Below are 19,411 nucleotides of genomic sequence, written 5' to 3'. Positions count from 1 at the left end.
AGTGCGAAAAACCCCAGCCCGTACGAAAATATAAGAGGCCTCTGTGGAGGAGAAGAGCCGGTCCCCCCTGACAACAAAAAATGCCGCATGGCTCCTGGCCGCATTTATTGCGCTCTGTGAGCCATTCATTTTCTGGTTTATCATCTCGTAGTTGTGTGACATTCAGTAAAGTGCAACAATGATGTCAATGATTGACTCGCCCTCAGCAGTTCCTCTCGCCCTCAAGCGATCTCACTTCCGTTCCAATCGAAAGCGCCATCGTCGAAGCAGTGCAGTGATGCTCTACGTACGTGTGAATTTCCCCGCTTTGTTCGTTTGCGGTTTTACGCACTTCCTCTTTGGAAGCTAACAGCCATTCACGGAAAGCAAAACGTTCTGTTCATTTCCCCTGGGGCTGGCATTACTGGACTTGTAATTTGGCGACCTTGCGGTTACGCCGGTCCTTCGGAAAGCATACCAGACCAAAACACAATGAGGAGAATTCTTACGGCTGCAATCGCTATGTAAGTAGGTTTTCTCTGTGTAAGTTGTCCTTACAAACAGACATGCAATGGTTCTGTTATTCTATTTAGTGTAAGGTGATATTAGTACGGCGAAATCGTGCGAGATGAATGACAGAAATGACATGTTTTCTTCTCGTTCACGGTAATAAATGAAGATTACTCAAAACTGTCCGTTTCTCAACAGAACTTGCGTCCTTTTTGTAAGAATTACAGAGGTTTCCTCAGGTAAGAATAACAGTTAAATATTTTCGTGTTCGGTGACTTCGTCTGTTTTAGCACGTGTGTTACTCGGCTGAAGCATTTGTGCTGTTGTTCTGGGGGACATTCACGAGGCTTTATATATCCTTTATTTTCGGTCTATCAAGATATAACCTACCCAGCTAGCTTGCTTCATGTAGTCAGGAAATGTTTACATTCTCTAGTGATATCTTTCCTACAAAAGACAAAGGAAATGCAATCTTCTTGAGAATGATAAATTGTAGCTGTCAAATTGCTTTGCTAACACGTTTAGATTACATCTATCGTCTTCTTGTCAATATATCAAATTGCATTTCTATTGTTTTCGTGATTTCTGATGGATCCACGATGAAGACTTTCTCATAAACTTTTATTCCTTGTTCGTAATAAGGAGTCGTTTGGACAAACGAACGAACGAACGAACCACAACAACAACAACAACGAACGAACGAACGAACTAAACGAACGAACGAACTGAACGAATGAACGAACGAACAACGAACGAACGAACTAACGAACGAAGCAAGAAACGAACAAATGAACGAATAAACGAACGAACGAACGAACGAAAGAACCGAATGAAGGAAGAACGAAGGAAGGAAGGAAGGAAGGAAGGAAGGAAGGAAGGAAGGAAGGAAGGAAGGAATGAAGGAAGGAAGGGGATAAACGGAGAGCAATGCTAGAGTGCGAACGAACAAACGAAAGAACGAACGCACGCAGGGGCATGAACTGAACGAACTAAAAGAACGAACGACCCAATCAACCAACCAACCAAATAAACGATCTGTCGAAAGAACGAAAAAAAACAAACGAAATGAACGAATAAACGATAGAACGAACGAAGGAACGAACGAACACACGCACGCACGCAGGAACGCATAAACGAACGAACTAACCAACCAACCAACCAACCAAATGAACGAACAAACGGAATCAACAAACAAACGAACGGACGAAATGAACGAAGGAACGGATGAAGTGGACGAAAGAACGAAGCTAACTAACGAACGAACATATAAACAAACAAAGCAAACGAAACACGGACAAACGGACAAAAGAACACTGAAAGAAAAAAGAAACTGAAAAATCGAAACACCAAAAAAATTGAAACGAACAAACGAACTGACGAACGAAGGAATAAAATGACCAAAAGAAAGAACGAACTAAATGAACTAACGAAAACAAACTGAACTAAAGAACAACAAACAAACAAGGATGAGAATATGGTCATTCAGTTAATACACCTATCAGTAATTTCCCAATTCCTTTCTCAACTTTTTCTTTTCTTTCTCCACCGTGTAGATCTAATTAAATAGCTGTTTTGGGACGCTCTTAAAGCTGTACCTATTGCGTGTACAGAACCCGACGCTAGGCCCAACAGTTTCTAAAGAAACCAATCATCTTAGTTAACATTCGGTTCATAGTTGCCTGTAGTGAACTAACATATATTTTCTTCCTCACAGGAAAATGCCCGCGTCGAATTTATCAAGCGACAGGGCAGTCTGGTACTGTAGAATCACCTGGCTACCCAAACGGCTACAATCCTCTTCAAACCTGCATTTGGCGGATCAGTGTGAACACAGGGTTCAGGGTTCACATTCATTTTGACTCACGCTTTGACGTGTCCAGGACACCATCTTGTCGGGACGAGTATGTCCTGGTCAGCACTCGAAAGCAAAGATTTAGTGACTTTAACATTGTTCGAAATAGTAAGGATTCTGTGGTGTTCTGTGGCGACCAAAAGCCTAGCAACGTCACTTCCCCTGGTAACGAGATGTGGGTACGCTTCAAGTCGAGAACTGGAGGCCGGAAAGGTTTCAGGGCGTGGTATGGGGCAGAGGGTAAGTTCCTTACGCTTTGTTTTGTTTGACTGTTTGTTTGCGATATTTTTTTATTATATATCAAAAGCAAACGGAATATGTTACATCGGGATTCTCAAATGCCAAGGAAAATAAACTCCCCAGTGATTCGCTGAGCCTAACTGATAATGTGCAGCAGAAAAGAACGGTGAAATGAAAAAAAAAAAAAAGATTAAAACCGACGGAGTATGAAACAGCTTGGCTGAGCAGATAAGCTTGGTACGGCAAACGAGAGTGTTCACTTAAGGTTGTGCCGAATTCGGAAAAAGCAACTTTGGAGTGGCAACTGTTCCAAACGTAGCCTGTGAACTAGCTTTCTATTGGGAAAAATCTAATTGGGTTTTAATTGATTTAGTTGAAAGGCGCAACGAACTTCTTGGTGTTTTAGTTAAAGCTATTTTTTTTTTTTTTTTAAACCAATCAAAATCGATCATGCAAAAAAAACTTTCGAGTGTCACTGGTTTCCTTTGCCAAAATGGTGAAGTACGAAACGAAGACTCGAGGTACGAGATTAGGTACATGGCGAACAAAATCGTAGTGAGGAGCTCGCTCAGACGTTCTTAAATGGGATCTCTCTGCCAAAACCACGCTCGGCTCGCTCCGCCAGGGGTCTGTTTACAAGCTAATTTATACGCTAATTCAAATTCCTCTTATGTGCCGCAGTAAATTCATGGATGTAAGACATTATACAATTAAACCGTTTTTAAAAATTTAGTGGCTCACAATACTTAAGCCTTTCCCTCCTTTGGTCTTTTGTTACAGCTATCCCGGTGTCCCCCCTAATACAATCCATTGAGCGTTACAAAGGCTCCAAAATCGCTTACCACCAAAAACCGTCTTTAGCATCCCTTAGCAACAGCTCCTGATCTGTAGTTAAAATGAGGCCTCTTAAGTGTCTTGACTCCATTCTGTTATTTTATGGTGAGTTTTCGTCGAATGCTGATAGTTTCTCTGTATTAGATATTGACGAGTGTTCAGAGCAGAAAAATGGAGGCTGTCAACATGGCTGTGAGAATACACCAGGAAGCTTCAGATGCAAATGTAGATCAGGGTTTCTTCTTGCACCTGATGGGAAAAGATGTATCGGTAGGAATTGTTTTTACTCCTCCTCCATTGAATATCACTTATTACAGCCGGGTGGCGTGGTGACCTGATGACGATCGACCTGCTAGGGAATCGAATCCTGGCGTGGGTCATTACGTTGTGGTCTTGAGGAAGACACTAAATTGACTCTCACAGTGCCTTTCTTCATCCAGATGTACAAATGGGTGCCGGCTAATTTACTGCTGGTGAGGGGAGAATCGTGGGTAACCCTTCGATGTACTAACCCTTCGATGGACTTCGATGGTATCAAAGTTGAAGAAGCCGGGATAACCGGTTATGGCAGTGTGGGCCACTTTGGCACAATGCAATAACCATTTATTTGCATATTCAATAAACAGTATAAAATTGCACACGAAAATAAGTTATTACCCAAAGGAAAAGTACATCGTTGTCTGGAAACACCATATTTCCTTGACATTGTGTAGAAACGTCATTTTGCTTCTACCAGTGTACAGCAATTATAGCATGTCTTTATTTAATATTTATTGTCGGCTCTGAGAGATAATTGTCATGAAAAGCCGCCTCGAAAGTGGCCATTTGCAGTTCCACCTCAAGGAGGTGTTCTTTTTAAACTGAGAAAAAGTTGATAAGGAGTTTCATAATTTCTGTAGTTAACAATTTTGTAGCTGTTAGCAAACAAACAAACAAAACAAATAAGTACATTGTAGGGACATGTTATCTATTAAAAAGTCTCTAAAGTTATCAGACTCACAATAGGTAAGATGTCCCTACATTGAACTTCTTTGTTTGGTTTGTTTGCGTGTTTGTTTGTTATTGTATGTTTTTTGTTGTCATTGGCTTTCAGCGACAAATGACAGAAGGTTTCTTGATTATTCTTTCAGAGGACATTTCAATTTCCTTCTCCAAGAAGCGTTACCGCGCATCAGTACAAGTCACAGCCCCACTGGGTACCTCTATTGTTACAGTGCGTGCCAGTTCTGGAAATTCCAAGAGTCCAGTCCACTACTACATCGCATCTGTGAATGGCAAGCCTTTCAATGCCAAAACCGCATTGTTTGACATGGACCCTGTGACAGGTATTTACAACATATTTATTCAAACCTCTTTCGTCAATAAGCTAAGTTTAGTGGTACACTATAAACTGTTTCAACCGTCACAAAGACGACAATAATTGCATATTCATTTTTAACCATGGTAGCTAATATCAATGTATACTACGAGCGGTATCTTTTTCTTCATTTTTTTTTTCACTATTGCGAGAGAAGAAAGCGATGCGACGGAAAATTCGAGATACGAAGGGTGAAGGCGTGATCCGTGAGAATTCCTCGGCAGGTTTATTTTTTTTAGCCTTTCGTTATTTAGCGTTGATTTACACACTTACTATGATTTACGGAAGAAGGCGACTTCTCGTAGTCTTACATTAGTGTGAATCTACAAAATAATGCCTTTCCAAAAAAGGATGCGCTTACCACTACCTGACGACAAGTAAATATTACCTATTTTATTATAACTATGCGTTCTTGATGGGGTGCTTGGATTCTCAGTAATAAGTAAGAATTTTAGCCATTAGCTGTCAGAGCCTCGACAGTCTTTGTAAGACTTAGATTGATTTTAGGAAATCTTCGAAAGACCTCGGGTTTTTACGGAAATCGTCGGAGGTATTCGCCTGGTCTTCGTCAAGTCGGAAAATTCGGATGATGTTCGGTAATTCTTGCGAGTGCCGACTATCTATCGTTTTTTTTTTTTTTTTTTCGCCCCCCGGCCCCCCCCCCCCCCAAAAAAAATTTTTTTTTTAAAAATTTAAAAAAAAAAAAAAACCACCCCAAAAAAAAAAACAAACAACCCACAGAAACACTCTATTTTAAAATAGAACACCCTCGAAACGCGCGGTTAGTTTCCATACCTTGCTGCTGAAAAGTTTAAACAAAACCGTCAAAAAATCTGTTTTAACCGATGGAAACCTTGTCCTCGCCTTCTGATTTTTAATAACACGATTAAAAGACATCTGACTATAGTTGTAAGTCTGTTATCTATAGCTTGTACTTTTGTTTTCTAACTGCACTCTTGTCGCCCTAGGTACAATTTCCATTCGTAGAAAGCTCAAGAAGACAGCCCTTTATCGCCTCAGAGTGGAGGCGCGCTATAATTACGTCACTTCCGGTTATGTCATGGTGATAATCAGAGTCACTACCCCACAGCAGAAGAAATCCCAGCAGGAAAGTGACCAGGGTTTAGAATTTCCCAGTCCTATTTACTCGGTTATTATCCCATACAACATGATCGTCGGACAAACTATCTTACACCTGAGGGTCGAGAAAAGCAAAAACTTCACAGACTCTACCATACGATACAGATTACAATCTGTGGACCCTTACCATAGGAATCCTTTCTTCAGTCTTCACCCTGCAAAAGGTTCCCTCAAAATCACTAGGGATCTGGACGAGCTCGTGTCTGATTCAAAACCCTCCAGCTTTGTGTTACAAGTTATTGCCAGGGCTCAAGGCAATCCAAATGTGTTTGCGTCAACTCAGGTGTCAGTTGTCGTAGTTTTAGAGTATGCTGGTAATGATTACGTAAAGTCTTCAATGGAGGCTGTCAAGAACAGGTCCTCCTTTACGCAGAGCTCTGACCGGTTACGTTCCCACAAGAATGGGTCTTCTCCTGGCCAATCAAAGTCTTCGAGAGGTCGAACAGAGTTCTCTTTACACCGCATATTTCGGCGACCATCCCGTGAGGCTCAGAGAATGTCTCAGGCAGACTTAAAATTCAACAGGATCATAAGGGAAATTAAACGTGAAGTGGCAGATGAACTGATTGGTGAGTTTGTGTACTGTATAACTCAGCAATTTTTAAACAGGTGAAAAAGGATAAACAACAAAATATGGAATATCCATCATTTTGTGCTTATTCAAGATATTCGTTTACGCCAAAGCAAACCAGACGGATAACAATAGAACAAACAATAGAAACAATGCCCAAACCCCCAAAACAATAACAACTGCGATACCAGAGGACCAGTAGAATTACAATCTTACGAGAGCTGCTACATAACTACTTTTATTATTCAACTGATGCGCGCGCTGCCCATATATGGTCAAAATGTTACGAATCTGTCATCCGTACATAACAGATATCCTGCGATCGTAGGTTGCGGTTGGTCCGATCTTGTAAAGCGCTGACTAGTTACAGTTTTTCTTGTGCAAAATGTGTTTCGTTGACAATTTGTGAATAATAAAACAATTATCCTGCGAAATCGCGCGGAATATCGCCTATACTTAGCCGACGAGGCCGTAGGCTGATAGGCCGCGTCAAGACCACTTTATTAGACACGCATGCATAGCGATTTACTTAGGTCAGGCTAAGACGTAACGTCTGGATGAAAGGTCAAGATTTGTTTAAATCAGGGCTCGTTTTTAAAATATGATATTTTGGTATAACTATACATGGTCGATTCCATATGGACTTTTCATTGATTTGAGAGCATGGCCCCAAAGCACACTTCCAGCGCCGTAGTTTAGGTGCAATTTTAAGGGCATTTTCTCAGATCCGGTACGTTGTAGATCCTTAAACTAGTGCGCTCGGCTGGTTACAAATGTAGACGTCTTTGCTAAGCACTTTCTCCTTGGGCTATTAAGTTATTTAGTGTCGGTAAAAAGATCTATATGAAATCCGATTGTAGGGACTCTGTCAGAAAACACCAATACTTGTTTTCTGTGTATTCATTGATCTCCTTTCTCCTTTCAGATGACCGTGCCCGAACAGGTGTAGTTTCGGTGAGACTAGGACCAAGTTCTGTTGCCTCAGCCACAAAGCTTTCTGACATTATTAAAGAACTGAACTGTTCCCTACCTGAAGCCGACTGTTCTGACACAGAGTACCACTCACACTACCGAACATTTGATGGCACCTGCAACAATCTAGACAACCCCCTATGGGGCGCGGCAAACACACCGTTCACGCGGATGTTAGACCCGATTTACTATGATGTGAACGGCCTCTCAGATCCCGCGGGGTTTCCTGATCAGCCATTCGCACCAGAGCTTCCCTCGCCTCACCGTGTAAGCAAAGAGTTTCTTATTCACACGACAGAAGCTAGCGGAAACAAAAATCAGTACTCTCACATGATGATGCAGTGGGGACAGTTCTTAGATCACGACATCTCTTTTACGGCAGAAAGTGAAGATGGAGAAAAATGCTTCTTGCCAAAGTAAGTGTTTGCATCTGTTAAGTTTAATCGAACGTAATCGAACTAACTAAGCCAACAGAACTGACTAAACTCTGTATTCAGTGCGGCTGAGTTCGGCTAAATAAACGTAATCTGGCAGTCGAAATCAATAAAATCCTGCTTACATATATTATTTCAGAAGACAGTCCACAAATTGGTATTGTGAAGTTTTATTAAGCGCGATTAGTTTGATAATTGAAGTCACAGAGGTTCTTCGGTTGTTTGCGACTCTAAGTCAGACGCAATTCATGGGTTATATTCGATGATTGGGTTCACTTACCTATTTAAACGCCAGGTTGGAGAAAAATCATGTCTTCTGTTGTTTGGTCAAGTTTCAACGCTGATGTTGACACTTTCAAATAAAGGGTTTAATATGCTACTCTGAGAAGTTTCAGCGTTTTTGCTTTAATGACAAATGATCTTCGGGAAACTCGTGAGAGCTAGGTCATACAACTAAGTAACTTCAAATGTATGTACTTGATCGACTTGCTGATTCTACCTACATTGTTCTTTGTTCTAAGTTGCGATGGTTCACCTGAAGATTATGAGCCTCCGTGCTTTCCTATCCTGTACCCAGACGGGTCTGAATGCACCATGTTCACAAGGTCCGCCGCTGCCTGCCAAACTGATAATGAGAACGTTACGCCTCGAGAGCAGCTGAATACCATCACGTCATTTATTGATGGATCGCAAATATATGGCTCCAGTAGCGAGGTGGCTGAAAATCTCAGAGATCTTGATTGTAAGTATTAAGCTTAAGAGGATCAGGTTAGAATAACATTTAAGAGTTTCATTCTCCCTCTGTAAGTTAATCATAGGTCATGACAATATGTATGGTACGTGGTGTGTCTGCCATATAACGTGCTCTTTGAAAAAAAAGTTCCTAAAATAACACCACATAACGACAGTGTGTCTTGGATTACAAATAAAATCCCCTGTTAATTTCCCCAAGAGTGACCAACATCAAATTTCTCCTCGCAATATCAATAATTAAACAAGAAAAAAGGTTATGAGAATAAAATGCATGGGGATCTTCTTAGAGAAGCTCAGTAGGGCTTGCTAAAATCTCCAACCATTATATACGTTATCTTTTGTAGGAGATTTATTTGACATTTTGTAAAAATAGAATGAATATAATGGAAATAAAGAATTAGATAAAAATGGAAATTGCGCTGATCTTTTAACAAATTGTTCCAATTAATACTATAAGAAATTGTATGGAGATCAGTTAAGAGAATTTGTGGATAAGGGGGCTTATAGGGTTAAAAAAATGTGTCTAATACGAAGTGATTAAAGAGGAATAATTGCTAGTTTCATCTGCAACTCAGAGCAAGCAGAAAGCTAAAAATACAATGACCGAGATTTAGACAAAAAGGGAAAACATTCTTTACAAAGCTGACCTTTTCTTTCTTTTTTTTTTCCTTACAGCAAAGAAAGGTTATTTGAAAATAACACGGCCGAGATACCTTCTGCCATTTGTCAAGTCACCTTTCAAGCCTCCTTTGAATCTTTGTCAATTGTTCGGTGGATGTTTTAACGCCGGCGACTTCAGAGTCAATGAACAGATTGCACTAGTGGCCATGCACACATTGTGGGTCAGAGAACACAACAGAATAGCTGACATTCTACACCAAATCAACAAACACTGGAACGCCGAGACAGTCTTTCAAGAGACTAGAAAAATTGTTGGAGCTATGCTTCAACACATAACATTTAACCATTATTTGCCTAAAATATTAGGCGATAATGCATTGCAGTATTATCAAGGATACACTAATGTACACCCCGGAGTCTTAAACGTCTTTGCCACGTCAGCATTTAGATTTGGTCATAGTATGGTCAGACCAAAATTTGCAATGCTTGATGCTAACTTTGACCCAGTTGCTCCCGAGGTGCCGCTGATCAAAGCGTTTTTCAATAACAAACTGGTGCAAAGGGAAGGCATTGAGCCAGTGCTCCTTGGACTTCTAGCCAATGAATCGCAAGGTACAAACCGTGAAATGGCTGCAGGATTAACAAAGCACCTCTTTCAACAACCGGAATCCGAGCACGGGTTTGATTTGGCGGCGTTGAATATCCAGCGAGGCCGCGACCATGGTCTCCCAGGTTACGGAGCTTGGAGGCGCGAGTGCAATCTTTCCCACGCAGACATCTTCCAAGAAACAAGTTATGAAATCAAAAACGCTACATCGCGACAGATGCTGCATGACTTATATGAAGACGTAGAGTATGCGGACTTGTGGGTGGCAGGTCTGGCTGAGGACTCGGTCCCTGGGGCAATAGTTGGACCTACTTTGCACTGTATTATAAAAGAACAATTTCGTCGGCTGCGCGATGGCGATCGCTTCTGGTTTGAAAACAAAGGTGTTTTTACCGAGGAGCAGTTTGACGAGATAATAAAGACTTCACTGTCGCGAGTTCTATGCGATAACGTGTTCGGCATCGTGTCTGTTCAACGAGATGCTTTCATTGCCGCAACTGATGAACTGAAACGTGTTGAATGCACTCAGATTCCTGGCATGGACTTAAGTAAATGGAAGCAAAATCAGCCTTCTCCTGTTGAAACATGTAAGTTGTTTTCTTGAGCTACAATCGTGTAACATTTCTATAAAAGCCGAGTGAGACAATAGATTACTCGGCCTAAACTTTGAGGCGAGGGATACAATGTGTGGTACAAGAATTTTTAAAAGCACACTGGTCTTTAAAAAATCCTTTATTCACGTTTCGTTTACAGTTGAAACTTTTTAATATGGATACCCGGGGTAGAGATATAACTTTCCCAAAATTTATAGGTGAATGCTAAAATCATCTCACATGATGGCTTTTGTTTGTTTGTTTGTTCGTTTATTTGTTTTTTACCAGTTCTAGAAGCCGCGAAAAGTTCATAAAATTGCCCGGCTAAAGTTTCACAGTGTAACCTGAGCCCTTTGCAATGTTTCTTTTGCTAATGACAATTTCCTATCGTTTAATTTTCATGTTTCCCACCAAATATTGAACCAAATAAATCTCACGTAAAAACAAGAAGATTTAGGGTATATCATTGCAGATCAAGGCAATATAAACAAGTTAGATATAAGTTTCAAAACGCCGTCTTAAGAAAAACAAGTTCTCATGATGACAAATATGCAAAATGTGTGAAAAACAGCAGGGAGAAGTTTTTATTGTGAACATGGGACAAATAGCATTGTTCATTGTTGGAATAAAAAGGTTTAATGTTAACTGTGTTTTTTTTTTGTTTGACAGTTGGAACGTGGTCTGACTGGGTTTATACGGTGAAGAAACTCACAGGTAGCTGGGCTGTGTCCATAGCAGGTGACATGTGCCTTAGCTCTGTGATGGATATAGAATGCCAGCATGCGGATGGCTCGTCAACTCAGCTGACAGGTCAGGTGATTCATTGTAAAGAACGGGTTGGAGTGTACTGCAGAAACAGCGAGCAACGAGACAACGAGGTCTGTGCCGATTATCGCTTCCGTTTTTTGTGTTCCAGCATAGAGAAACCAAGTGAGTATAGTAACTACGTGTATCTCTTAAATGTATTGTCGAATCACGTTTTTGTTTAGTTATGTAAGTGTAATATGTTGTTTAGGTCATCATTATCCCTCATTCCCCCTTTTCTGTTTGCTTTTTAGTTTCACAAGGATTAAGAGCTCTAGAATCAACGCTATTTCAAACGAAACCTCAAACTCAATGCGACATAGGTAAGTTGTTTACTTAAGCAATACACCGCGCCTGACGGCTCGTGATTTACAAGCTTTTCTCGTGTTCTCCCAGCATCCCAAGTGGTTTTATTACGCCAGTAAAGCCCTAGAAAGTGTGGTTTATTGCTTTTATGAAATAACTATAGAAAACCTTCTTCAAAGAAATAGGAATCTGTTTTATTTTTTGTGATCAAATGTCTTATTCTCAACAAGTTCATCGAATGACGCGGTAAACCAATCACAGCGGCCGAAAGAATAAAACACAGGTTCAGCTCTAGACACAAAATCCACAAATCGACGCGACAAAACGTTTGAAAGTTTTCTTAAAGCTATAAAAGTCATAAGAAAGGAAAGGAAAAAGACAAACTGTCACGAATGTATTCAACTATTTAAAAGTTCTTTGACGTGGAAATCTAGCAAATTATGGCCGGAGTCATTCATCGCGAGTAGCGGGTGCCCGCGCCCCGCCGGTTGGGGTGCCCCGCTGTTCCGTTCCTCCCACCACTGGCCGTCTATCGCGCGTCGCTCGCGGTCCCTCACGTCTCGCGACCATGATCGCCTCGTCGTGCCATTCCAGCGTCCGTGGCGCCGTTGTTCCCCTGTTCTCCGTCTCTCTGTCCTCTCTCCCCCTCGTTGTGTCTCGGATCATTTCCTCCGTCCTCACCATCACTGTCTCGTCCTTGCGTAATCGAGCGTAGTGCGGCCATGTCGGGACAGAAGCGGGACTTTACCGGTACAATAGTAAATAGGTAGTATCTGAGTTATTTTATAAAACAAATCTACGAAGACTGTATCCTTTCAACTGAACACACCCTTAAATTTTGTTGACTGATTCAAACATGACTAAAGGGGAATTGTGTTGAGACTATCCCAGCTATTCTTTATAGCATAAAATGTTTTCATTCGACTTGATCACACTTGTAAAATCTGAAGACCCTTGCGCTACAAAGCCGATCTTTTATCATTTTCCTATATCATCAATAATTATCCTCCTCTGATTTCCTTTAGAAAGGCAGCGTTTTGAAATTTATAACGGTTTGGCCGAGCATAAGCTAATAAACTTACATCGCTTTGAACAACACTGCCTTTAAAATTCTAACCACAACATTGATTGAGTTTTGCTAAATCAATTACGTCACGTCACCAAAATACACTATTGTGCTTAAATTGCTAAAAACCAGCGTTCTTGATGCATCTTTAGGGAGACATCCGAGCGACTTCCCTTTAACGTTTGAAGCTGATCAGCACATAACTATTGTCCACGCTTACAACAATGAGCCGAACAACGAGCACATACAAGCGGGCAAGAACAAGGGACAGCCCAAGAAACGTTTTCTAATCTCTTTCGATACAAAGAAGATCACACGGCGAGCGATCGTGCATTCTGCTAAGCTGTACCTTTACCTCACTGACTTTGGAGCGAGCGCTGTGGGAGATGAAGCAGCGAGGTCTCCTTCCAATTCTTTAGAGGTCTATCAGATCATAAGCACGGACTGGCATCCTGGGAATACCACTAGCGTCATACCCTGGCATCAGGATTATTTGGGAATTGGAAAAGATGTAGCAAAGAATAGGTAGGTGATATAGTGCTCCAGCTTTTCCGTTAAATCTATTCCTGCAGTCATCTCACGGATTTTCATTCGTTTGAATCGTTCGTATTTTCATTCGTTTTCATTCTTTCTAAACGTCGCGAAAAAACTTATTGTTGAGGTTTTTTTTTTTCAATTAAGGTACAACTACCTTTTTTTTAGAGTCGTTTCTGGTACATCGCACGTAACACAAGTGTTATAATTTTTCAGTTCCGCGCGCGTTACAGGTGCATTGAATTGCGCTTTCTGATTGGTTAATTGAAAGCGGCTGGTCACGAGTTTTTTATCTTGATTGTCTTGTACGCGCTGGCCATCTAGCAACCTTTTTTTATGTCTTAAAAAAAAGTAAATTAAAGTATTTTCGACCAGTGTTTTCCTTCGAAGTTTAGTTGGAACTTTGCGCAGTGCAATGGTTCTTAACTCCTACCTCTCCGTCTAGCCGTCGTGCTTATCACTTATTATACTCAGCCCTTCTCACTTACCATTTATTTTAGATCAAAATAAAATTCCTTCTTACAAAACTAAAACTATTATCAAGCAGTAAGCTCAGGGGATCAAGTTACCTTTTTTCTAAAATTTTATCGCAGTTTGAATATCCTGCATATTGTTTGTGCTCTCATACAGGTTGGCAGAGAGTGTAAACCTCCAACCGGGAGAGGGACAGCAATGGATTGAATTGGATATTCAGCACGCTGTAAGAAACTGGCAAATAAGAAAACAACCAAATTATGGACTTATGCTGAAGGTCAAGAAGGAATCAAATGCTAACGCAGTAATGCAGTTTGCCTCTAGTGATCATCCACTCAAAGATTTACATCCCAAGCTTGTGGTGTGCCTAACTATCCCTCCGTGGTAACTGAGACACAAGTCACCCGATTGCTCAGTTAGGTCATAGCTACGGCTAACTGAGTTAAAGAGGGCAGGAACATTTCATTTAGACAAATCATTGTGCGTATGCACGTTTCTGCAAATGTATATAAATACTACAATCAGTTGTTAAAGACAGACAATTTTGCATACGTTTTGGTTTCTTAAGCGTTTTGTGTTACCGTTATATGTCTAAAGGACACGTTCATCATTGAAACATTTAGCCTAAATGCAGCTCTATATATTCACTGGAACGGTTAGTAATCTGCACAAATAATTCTCTTCTCGTGCTTTGTTTCTTCTATAGTGTTTTAGTTTCTATATTAATAAACTATTACTTTGAAGTTGGCAGTTTTCTGCTGTTTTAGTTACATATTTCTTCAAAAACGCATTAATAATTCATAAAGAAAATACAAAAGAAATCAATGTTTAATGAGTGTCTTTATATCTGATAAAGACACGGCTCAACTTGGCGTCCAATTTTCTAGGCCAAAATAACCCCAAATCTAAATATTAGTGCAAGAATGAGTTGATCTACATCAGAAGATATTGAAGCCGTTCAATAAATTCGCAGTTCGTGTTTTATCAAGTCTTTAAACTTGATAAAACACTGTAGCCTGCGTCGCAGACGTAACCTAACCCCGGCCAGTAAATCAAGATTTAGTTTCGTCTGCGGCGCAGGCTAGGACGGCTGACATGAAATGTGGGCAACTTATTCAAATTCCCTACCCATCCGTGGACAAATTCTCCACCTCTCATGACGACCACTGATGATCAACCCTGCTCCCTGAGCATGAGTTAAATGGACAGGGAGGGGGTGGGAGAGAAATGTTGACTTTTTTATGTGATTAGTATTGTCTAAGATGCTCGAAGTTGTATGATATACATACATGCACGACTGCTCTCATTGTGTTAATAATAATGGACTGGCACTGAGACTGAGGCCTTCAGTCTCACCTTGGTATATATGTAGTTCGCTTCGTGTTTAAGTTCTGTAGATTTAGTGCTTTTAGACTTTCATAAACGTTCGTCGATGGTTACGTCAATTTCAGACAGAGAAAGTTTGGGGATCAGCGCAGACACCGGTTTCGAAGGTATGGTTTTTAGTACTTATACTTAATTTGATGATTTACTTAAAGACGTTCAAAATAAATCGATGATATAATCTTTAAAACGTTCGGAACATCGTAAAGGACACCATGCGCTGTAATAAGTTTAAAGTTTCGCCATCTTGCCTTCAATTATTTCTGTCTTTAAATCTGTGTAAGGCCCAGAAAAACGATCTCTCGTGCTGCAAGTTGCTGCAACTTGTTACGCGAAGGAGACATGAGTTAAACTTTGTGCAACCTGTTGCCGCAACTTCCAGTACGGGAGGTCATGCGCTCAATGCAATGCAACAATATTGTGAATATTAAATCGGAGACATGTTGGAAGAAAATGTTGCCCGTATTATTGGGACTATAATGAGACACTAATTTTCTAGTCTATGGAGGTTTAGTTTTGCATATCAATTGCAAGTGCTTGCATCGGCTCGAAGTTCATTATGCCCTCCCACGCAGACCTATTTTTATGAGTGACTCAGCGATCAGTATCCTGTATGTGTCGAAGAACAGTGGATACCAGAATGTTTTTCAGATTAACGCCAATAATTATAAAAGCCATGGATAAATGACTGCAACAAAAGTCGTTCAAAGCAGTTTTGGGTCACGCAAAGGTCTGTGTAAGAGTTTATTAAAATGTTAATTTTCATTTTTGTTATTTTTATTGTTTTTTTTTTTTTATGACCAGTCTTGCTTTGAAAATGACTTTAGGATTATTCTATATATCTGACCCTGCCTAAAATGTCCATTTTTTTTACAAGGAACAACAAAACGTTTTAAATGCGCAAAAGCTATAAATAAATTATAGCTGCCAGGTTTGATATTACGTGATATGGATTTAATTCATGCAACGTTCTGTCATACTTAGACCTTCTTAAGTTTAAAAAATATGATCTTGGTCAAAAGATTATTATTAATTATCGATAAAGATTGATTGATTGATTGATTGATTGATTGATTGATTGATTGATTGATTGATTGATTGATTGATTGATTGATTGATTGATTTTGCGTTCTCCTGAGTTTTATGGGCTGAAGTTACTTTTAAAACTTTTACTGCATTCAATTAATAGAAACAATAAACAGTCTAGTCGAGACAAAATGAAAGCATATTAAAAATTCTAACAGGTCTCCTTGCTTCAGTAGAGGAAAAACACTAAACCTAGTGCTAAGCTTGTATCCGAAAGACCACTTGCAATGAAAAAAATGAACAATTTTGCATCAAGTGGGAAAGAATAGAAAATATTTCAGAAAGAATTAATTTTGCACTTTAAAACAGGGTCAAAACAGCCTGGGCTACAAAGTAAACTGCTTTAACTATGGAAGCAAAATTTAAAAGCTGAGAGCGTTTTAAAATACAACATAACGCCTAAAGACCACTGATTACTCAGCAAAAGATCCTGTTAAGCTTTAAGAAGGCACGAATATATTTACTGATGAGCACATTTTGAACAAGCACAGTACAGGCAATAAAATTTAGCTGCGCTAGTATTTTTTTTTTTTTAATATTTCGACGCGCTCAGCTCTTGCAGTGGGATGCTTGGCACGAATCGCACTGTCGGGAATCGCTCGGTATTTTCCGAACACGCCCCGAAAGCAATAACGGAACCGCTTCGAACATTTCCACTACCTACAGAGACTAATACTTTCCAAAAGATATTTGACCCAAATCATTAAAGTCAAGGGCTAACACTTGATTGATAGCTTTCTTAATCCACCTTGGTAAACTTTTTAGACCTCTACAGGCAGAATTTTCCGACAAAATCTCCAAGAGACCAGACGTCAAAAATCCTCAATGTCTGAAAATTTCACTACCAAAATACCTTTGTCGAAAATCTTGGTATATTAAAGTGCTTTTTCCAGCGCACAAAATACATTACCCCATTCAGGTCTGTCTCTGTCTTTTTAGGCGACAACTGAGCTCAAAGCACGCAAAGCGTATGTCTGTAGGCAATATCAGTACAAAGAATACTGCAGCTCAGCTTCTGTAAAGACCTTAACTCGAGGGATCAAGAATGCTAAGTAGAATCACGGGATGATAGATAAAAAAAATGATACCGAAAAGGTTATAACGATAAAACTGTAACCATTTTGACCATTTGTTAGTGCCGAACCTTTCTTTTGTGGTGAAACTTAGGTTATCGTTGAGTTCAAGATAATCTGGATGGCTATACAAACACAAATGGGATCTTACAGCCTTCAAGAAATGTTTGTGAAACAAATCTCTAAATATGGAGGTCGGCACTAGTTTATCTATACGTATTTAAGGGGTGACCTTGAATTTCCTTTCGGAGCTTTACAGCCGAATTTCTTGCAATCCTGGAATAGTTGAAAATAAGCAACCCTGTCATTTAGATTGTTTTGTGATTAACGATTACTGTAGTAATATTAAGTTAAGGGAATCCTCTAAAGTTTGGTGATGTTCTAAAAATAAAGATCATAATAAACAGTTATGTACTCGATGTAGAAGATCACACAGTCGGAAACTGAACTCCAAACCTAAACCCAAAGACCTTAAACAATTAGCTTCAAATAGGTTATTTTAATAACTGCAAAGAACTTAAACAGACAAAACAAAAACATTTAACAAATAACCCTAAACCGCTATTTTTTACGATATACACGGGGGCGGCCGCTTACTGTACATGATTAGCGTGCAAAGACGGTCTGAACACGCCGTCGGGGCGGTGTTTAATAACACGGGAGGAGTTTGATTTCACTGGACGAAATGCCGACTACCAGTTATGAGTAGAGAAAAGTTTCAGTGCCTGTAAATACGTAAGCTTCCCTCAAGAATCTAAATCGGCCATTATGTGACGACCATTATGTGACCTCTGCCGCCGAATGCTATGTGCCTAATTTGCTTGCTTCTATTTAAAAAAAAAATCATAAAACTGAGAAACTGGTTTTTTTTACGAATGTGTTCTCATTCCGACCTGAGAGGATCAGATAAGTCAGTATCGTCCACAGAGAGTTTCAGTAACAAGACGCTATGGAGTTTACAACTGGATAATGTGATCTGCCAAGTGAACTTTCACAATAATGTCGCACAAGAGAGAAATCCTCTCTTGCGTCGTATCGTTAAATGGTATAAATCAGCATTATCGTTTGCGTTTCCTTGCTGTTTTAGTCTTACAATAAATGGTGACTCTTTTTAGGGGGGGGGGGGGGGTAGGGGTGGCAGTAGACGGACGGTTGGAGTAAAGGGAGCGCGAAGTGTAACATTGTGCAATGAAAAAAAGCGCAAAGATGCGAGGTATTAAGTGAAAAATTTAAGTTCAGCATGTTTCGATTTTTGGCAAAAGCAGGCATAAGGTTTCTCATTCTTTTCGCCTTCATCCGTTACTCGGCAGCTTTACTATAGAAAATAAGCAACGCAAATGCCCATAAAAATGAGATTGATAGCTTTTAATAAATATTTGGGATACTATGTCATATCGTTTTCCTTGTTGATCAATGTAATTATTCACGTATATATACCGCTCGCCAGCAACGAAGAACTACCTGTCAATAAGGACATCAAAGCATCACCCCTCTAATTAATAAGGACAATAAAGGCGCAAAAAAGCTGGCAACAAGCTAAAGACAACCCGACGCGACTCGTAGCTGCCATTTCACACATGCAACAAACATTAGTAAGACGCCGATTCGACTCAGTCGTGACTCGGTTGACATTCAAAACAATTTAACATGGTGTAGTTCGTGCTTCAATAACATGTGTTAAAGGACTTCATTTCCGCCTAATAATAACGTGTGAAATAACAACAGACCACAAAACCAATTCTTGCCTGTCGAGGAAGGCGTTCTCAGTTTGTGGTTTTGTGGTTGGTATGTTTTTAGTGCATGCATTTCGCCTGCCAGATTGACCTGATTAGTTTTAGACAAGTTGGTATGACTTCAAAGAGCAGTGCTCTTTCGTTTATAGCAGTAGCAAATGTCGTGTGCATGTGCTTAGCTTTTTTTCAAGCAGAGTGTACCTTTTAAGCTTTGACTGAAATATTGATATTTCTGCTGTAGAAATAGGCTAAGCCTGACCAACTTCTTACTCCTTTATCCTTTATCACGTGTACCAAAAGAAGCTGATCGTGTGAGGAAAACCTTTTGATTCAGAACCACCTTCTTCCGAAAAAAAGATTGTAAAAGGTATATAATAAACAGCAACAATAATTCGTCATCTGGTCAGACTACCGTTTTAGCAGGCGCCTGAGGCGAAAGAAAAAGTTCAAAACACATATATATATGCTAACAACACATTTCTCCACATC

At 40.0% G+C, this 19,411-nt stretch overlaps 1 protein-coding gene and 1 long non-coding RNA gene across 2 annotated transcripts in view; one reads left to right on the top strand and one right to left on the bottom strand.

Moving 5' to 3' along the window:
- The first annotated feature begins 201 nt into the window (after nt 1-201).
- Nucleotides 202-14,409, top strand: LOC144657468 (uncharacterized). Its single transcript, XM_078517803.1, has 13 exons — nt 202-503; nt 688-728; nt 2,204-2,581; nt 3,560-3,685; nt 4,546-4,740; nt 5,741-6,481; nt 7,409-7,871; nt 8,411-8,631; nt 9,318-10,457; nt 11,133-11,393; nt 11,522-11,590; nt 12,792-13,164; nt 13,804-14,409. Exons 1-13 carry the CDS (start codon nt 472-474, stop codon nt 14,033-14,035), a joined length of 4,272 nt encoding a protein of 1,423 aa, XP_078373929.1. The 5' UTR covers nt 202-471; the 3' UTR covers nt 14,036-14,409.
- Nucleotides 3,572-19,411, bottom strand: part of LOC144657562 (uncharacterized) — a 25,952-nt gene continuing 10,112 nt past the window's right edge. Inside the window, exon 3 of the long non-coding RNA XR_013571576.1 lies at nt 3,572-3,664. This is a non-coding gene — a long non-coding RNA (uncharacterized LOC144657562). The remainder of the gene's footprint in view (nt 3,665-19,411) is intronic.

This window comes from Oculina patagonica, chromosome 6 (genome assembly GCF_052425735.1).
Source record: "Oculina patagonica isolate OP01 chromosome 6, crgOcupat, whole genome shotgun sequence".
NCBI classification, from domain to species: Eukaryota; Metazoa; Cnidaria; class Anthozoa; order Scleractinia; family Oculinidae; genus Oculina; species Oculina patagonica.
This window is presented reverse-complemented; position numbering and strand designations above follow the sequence as displayed.

Bases quoted from the DNA above. Each gene is read 5' to 3' on its own strand.
- LOC144657468 (XM_078517803.1), top strand. From the start codon at position 472: ATGAGGAGAATTCTTACGGCTGCAATCGCTAT. The intron at 3,686-4,545 runs GTAGGAATTGTT...TTATTCTTTCAG, and splicing joins TGATGGGAAAAGATGTATCG to AGGACATTTCAATTTCCTTC. The intron at 11,591-12,791 runs GTAAGTTGTTTA...ATGCATCTTTAG, and splicing joins TCAAACTCAATGCGACATAG to GGAGACATCCGAGCGACTTC.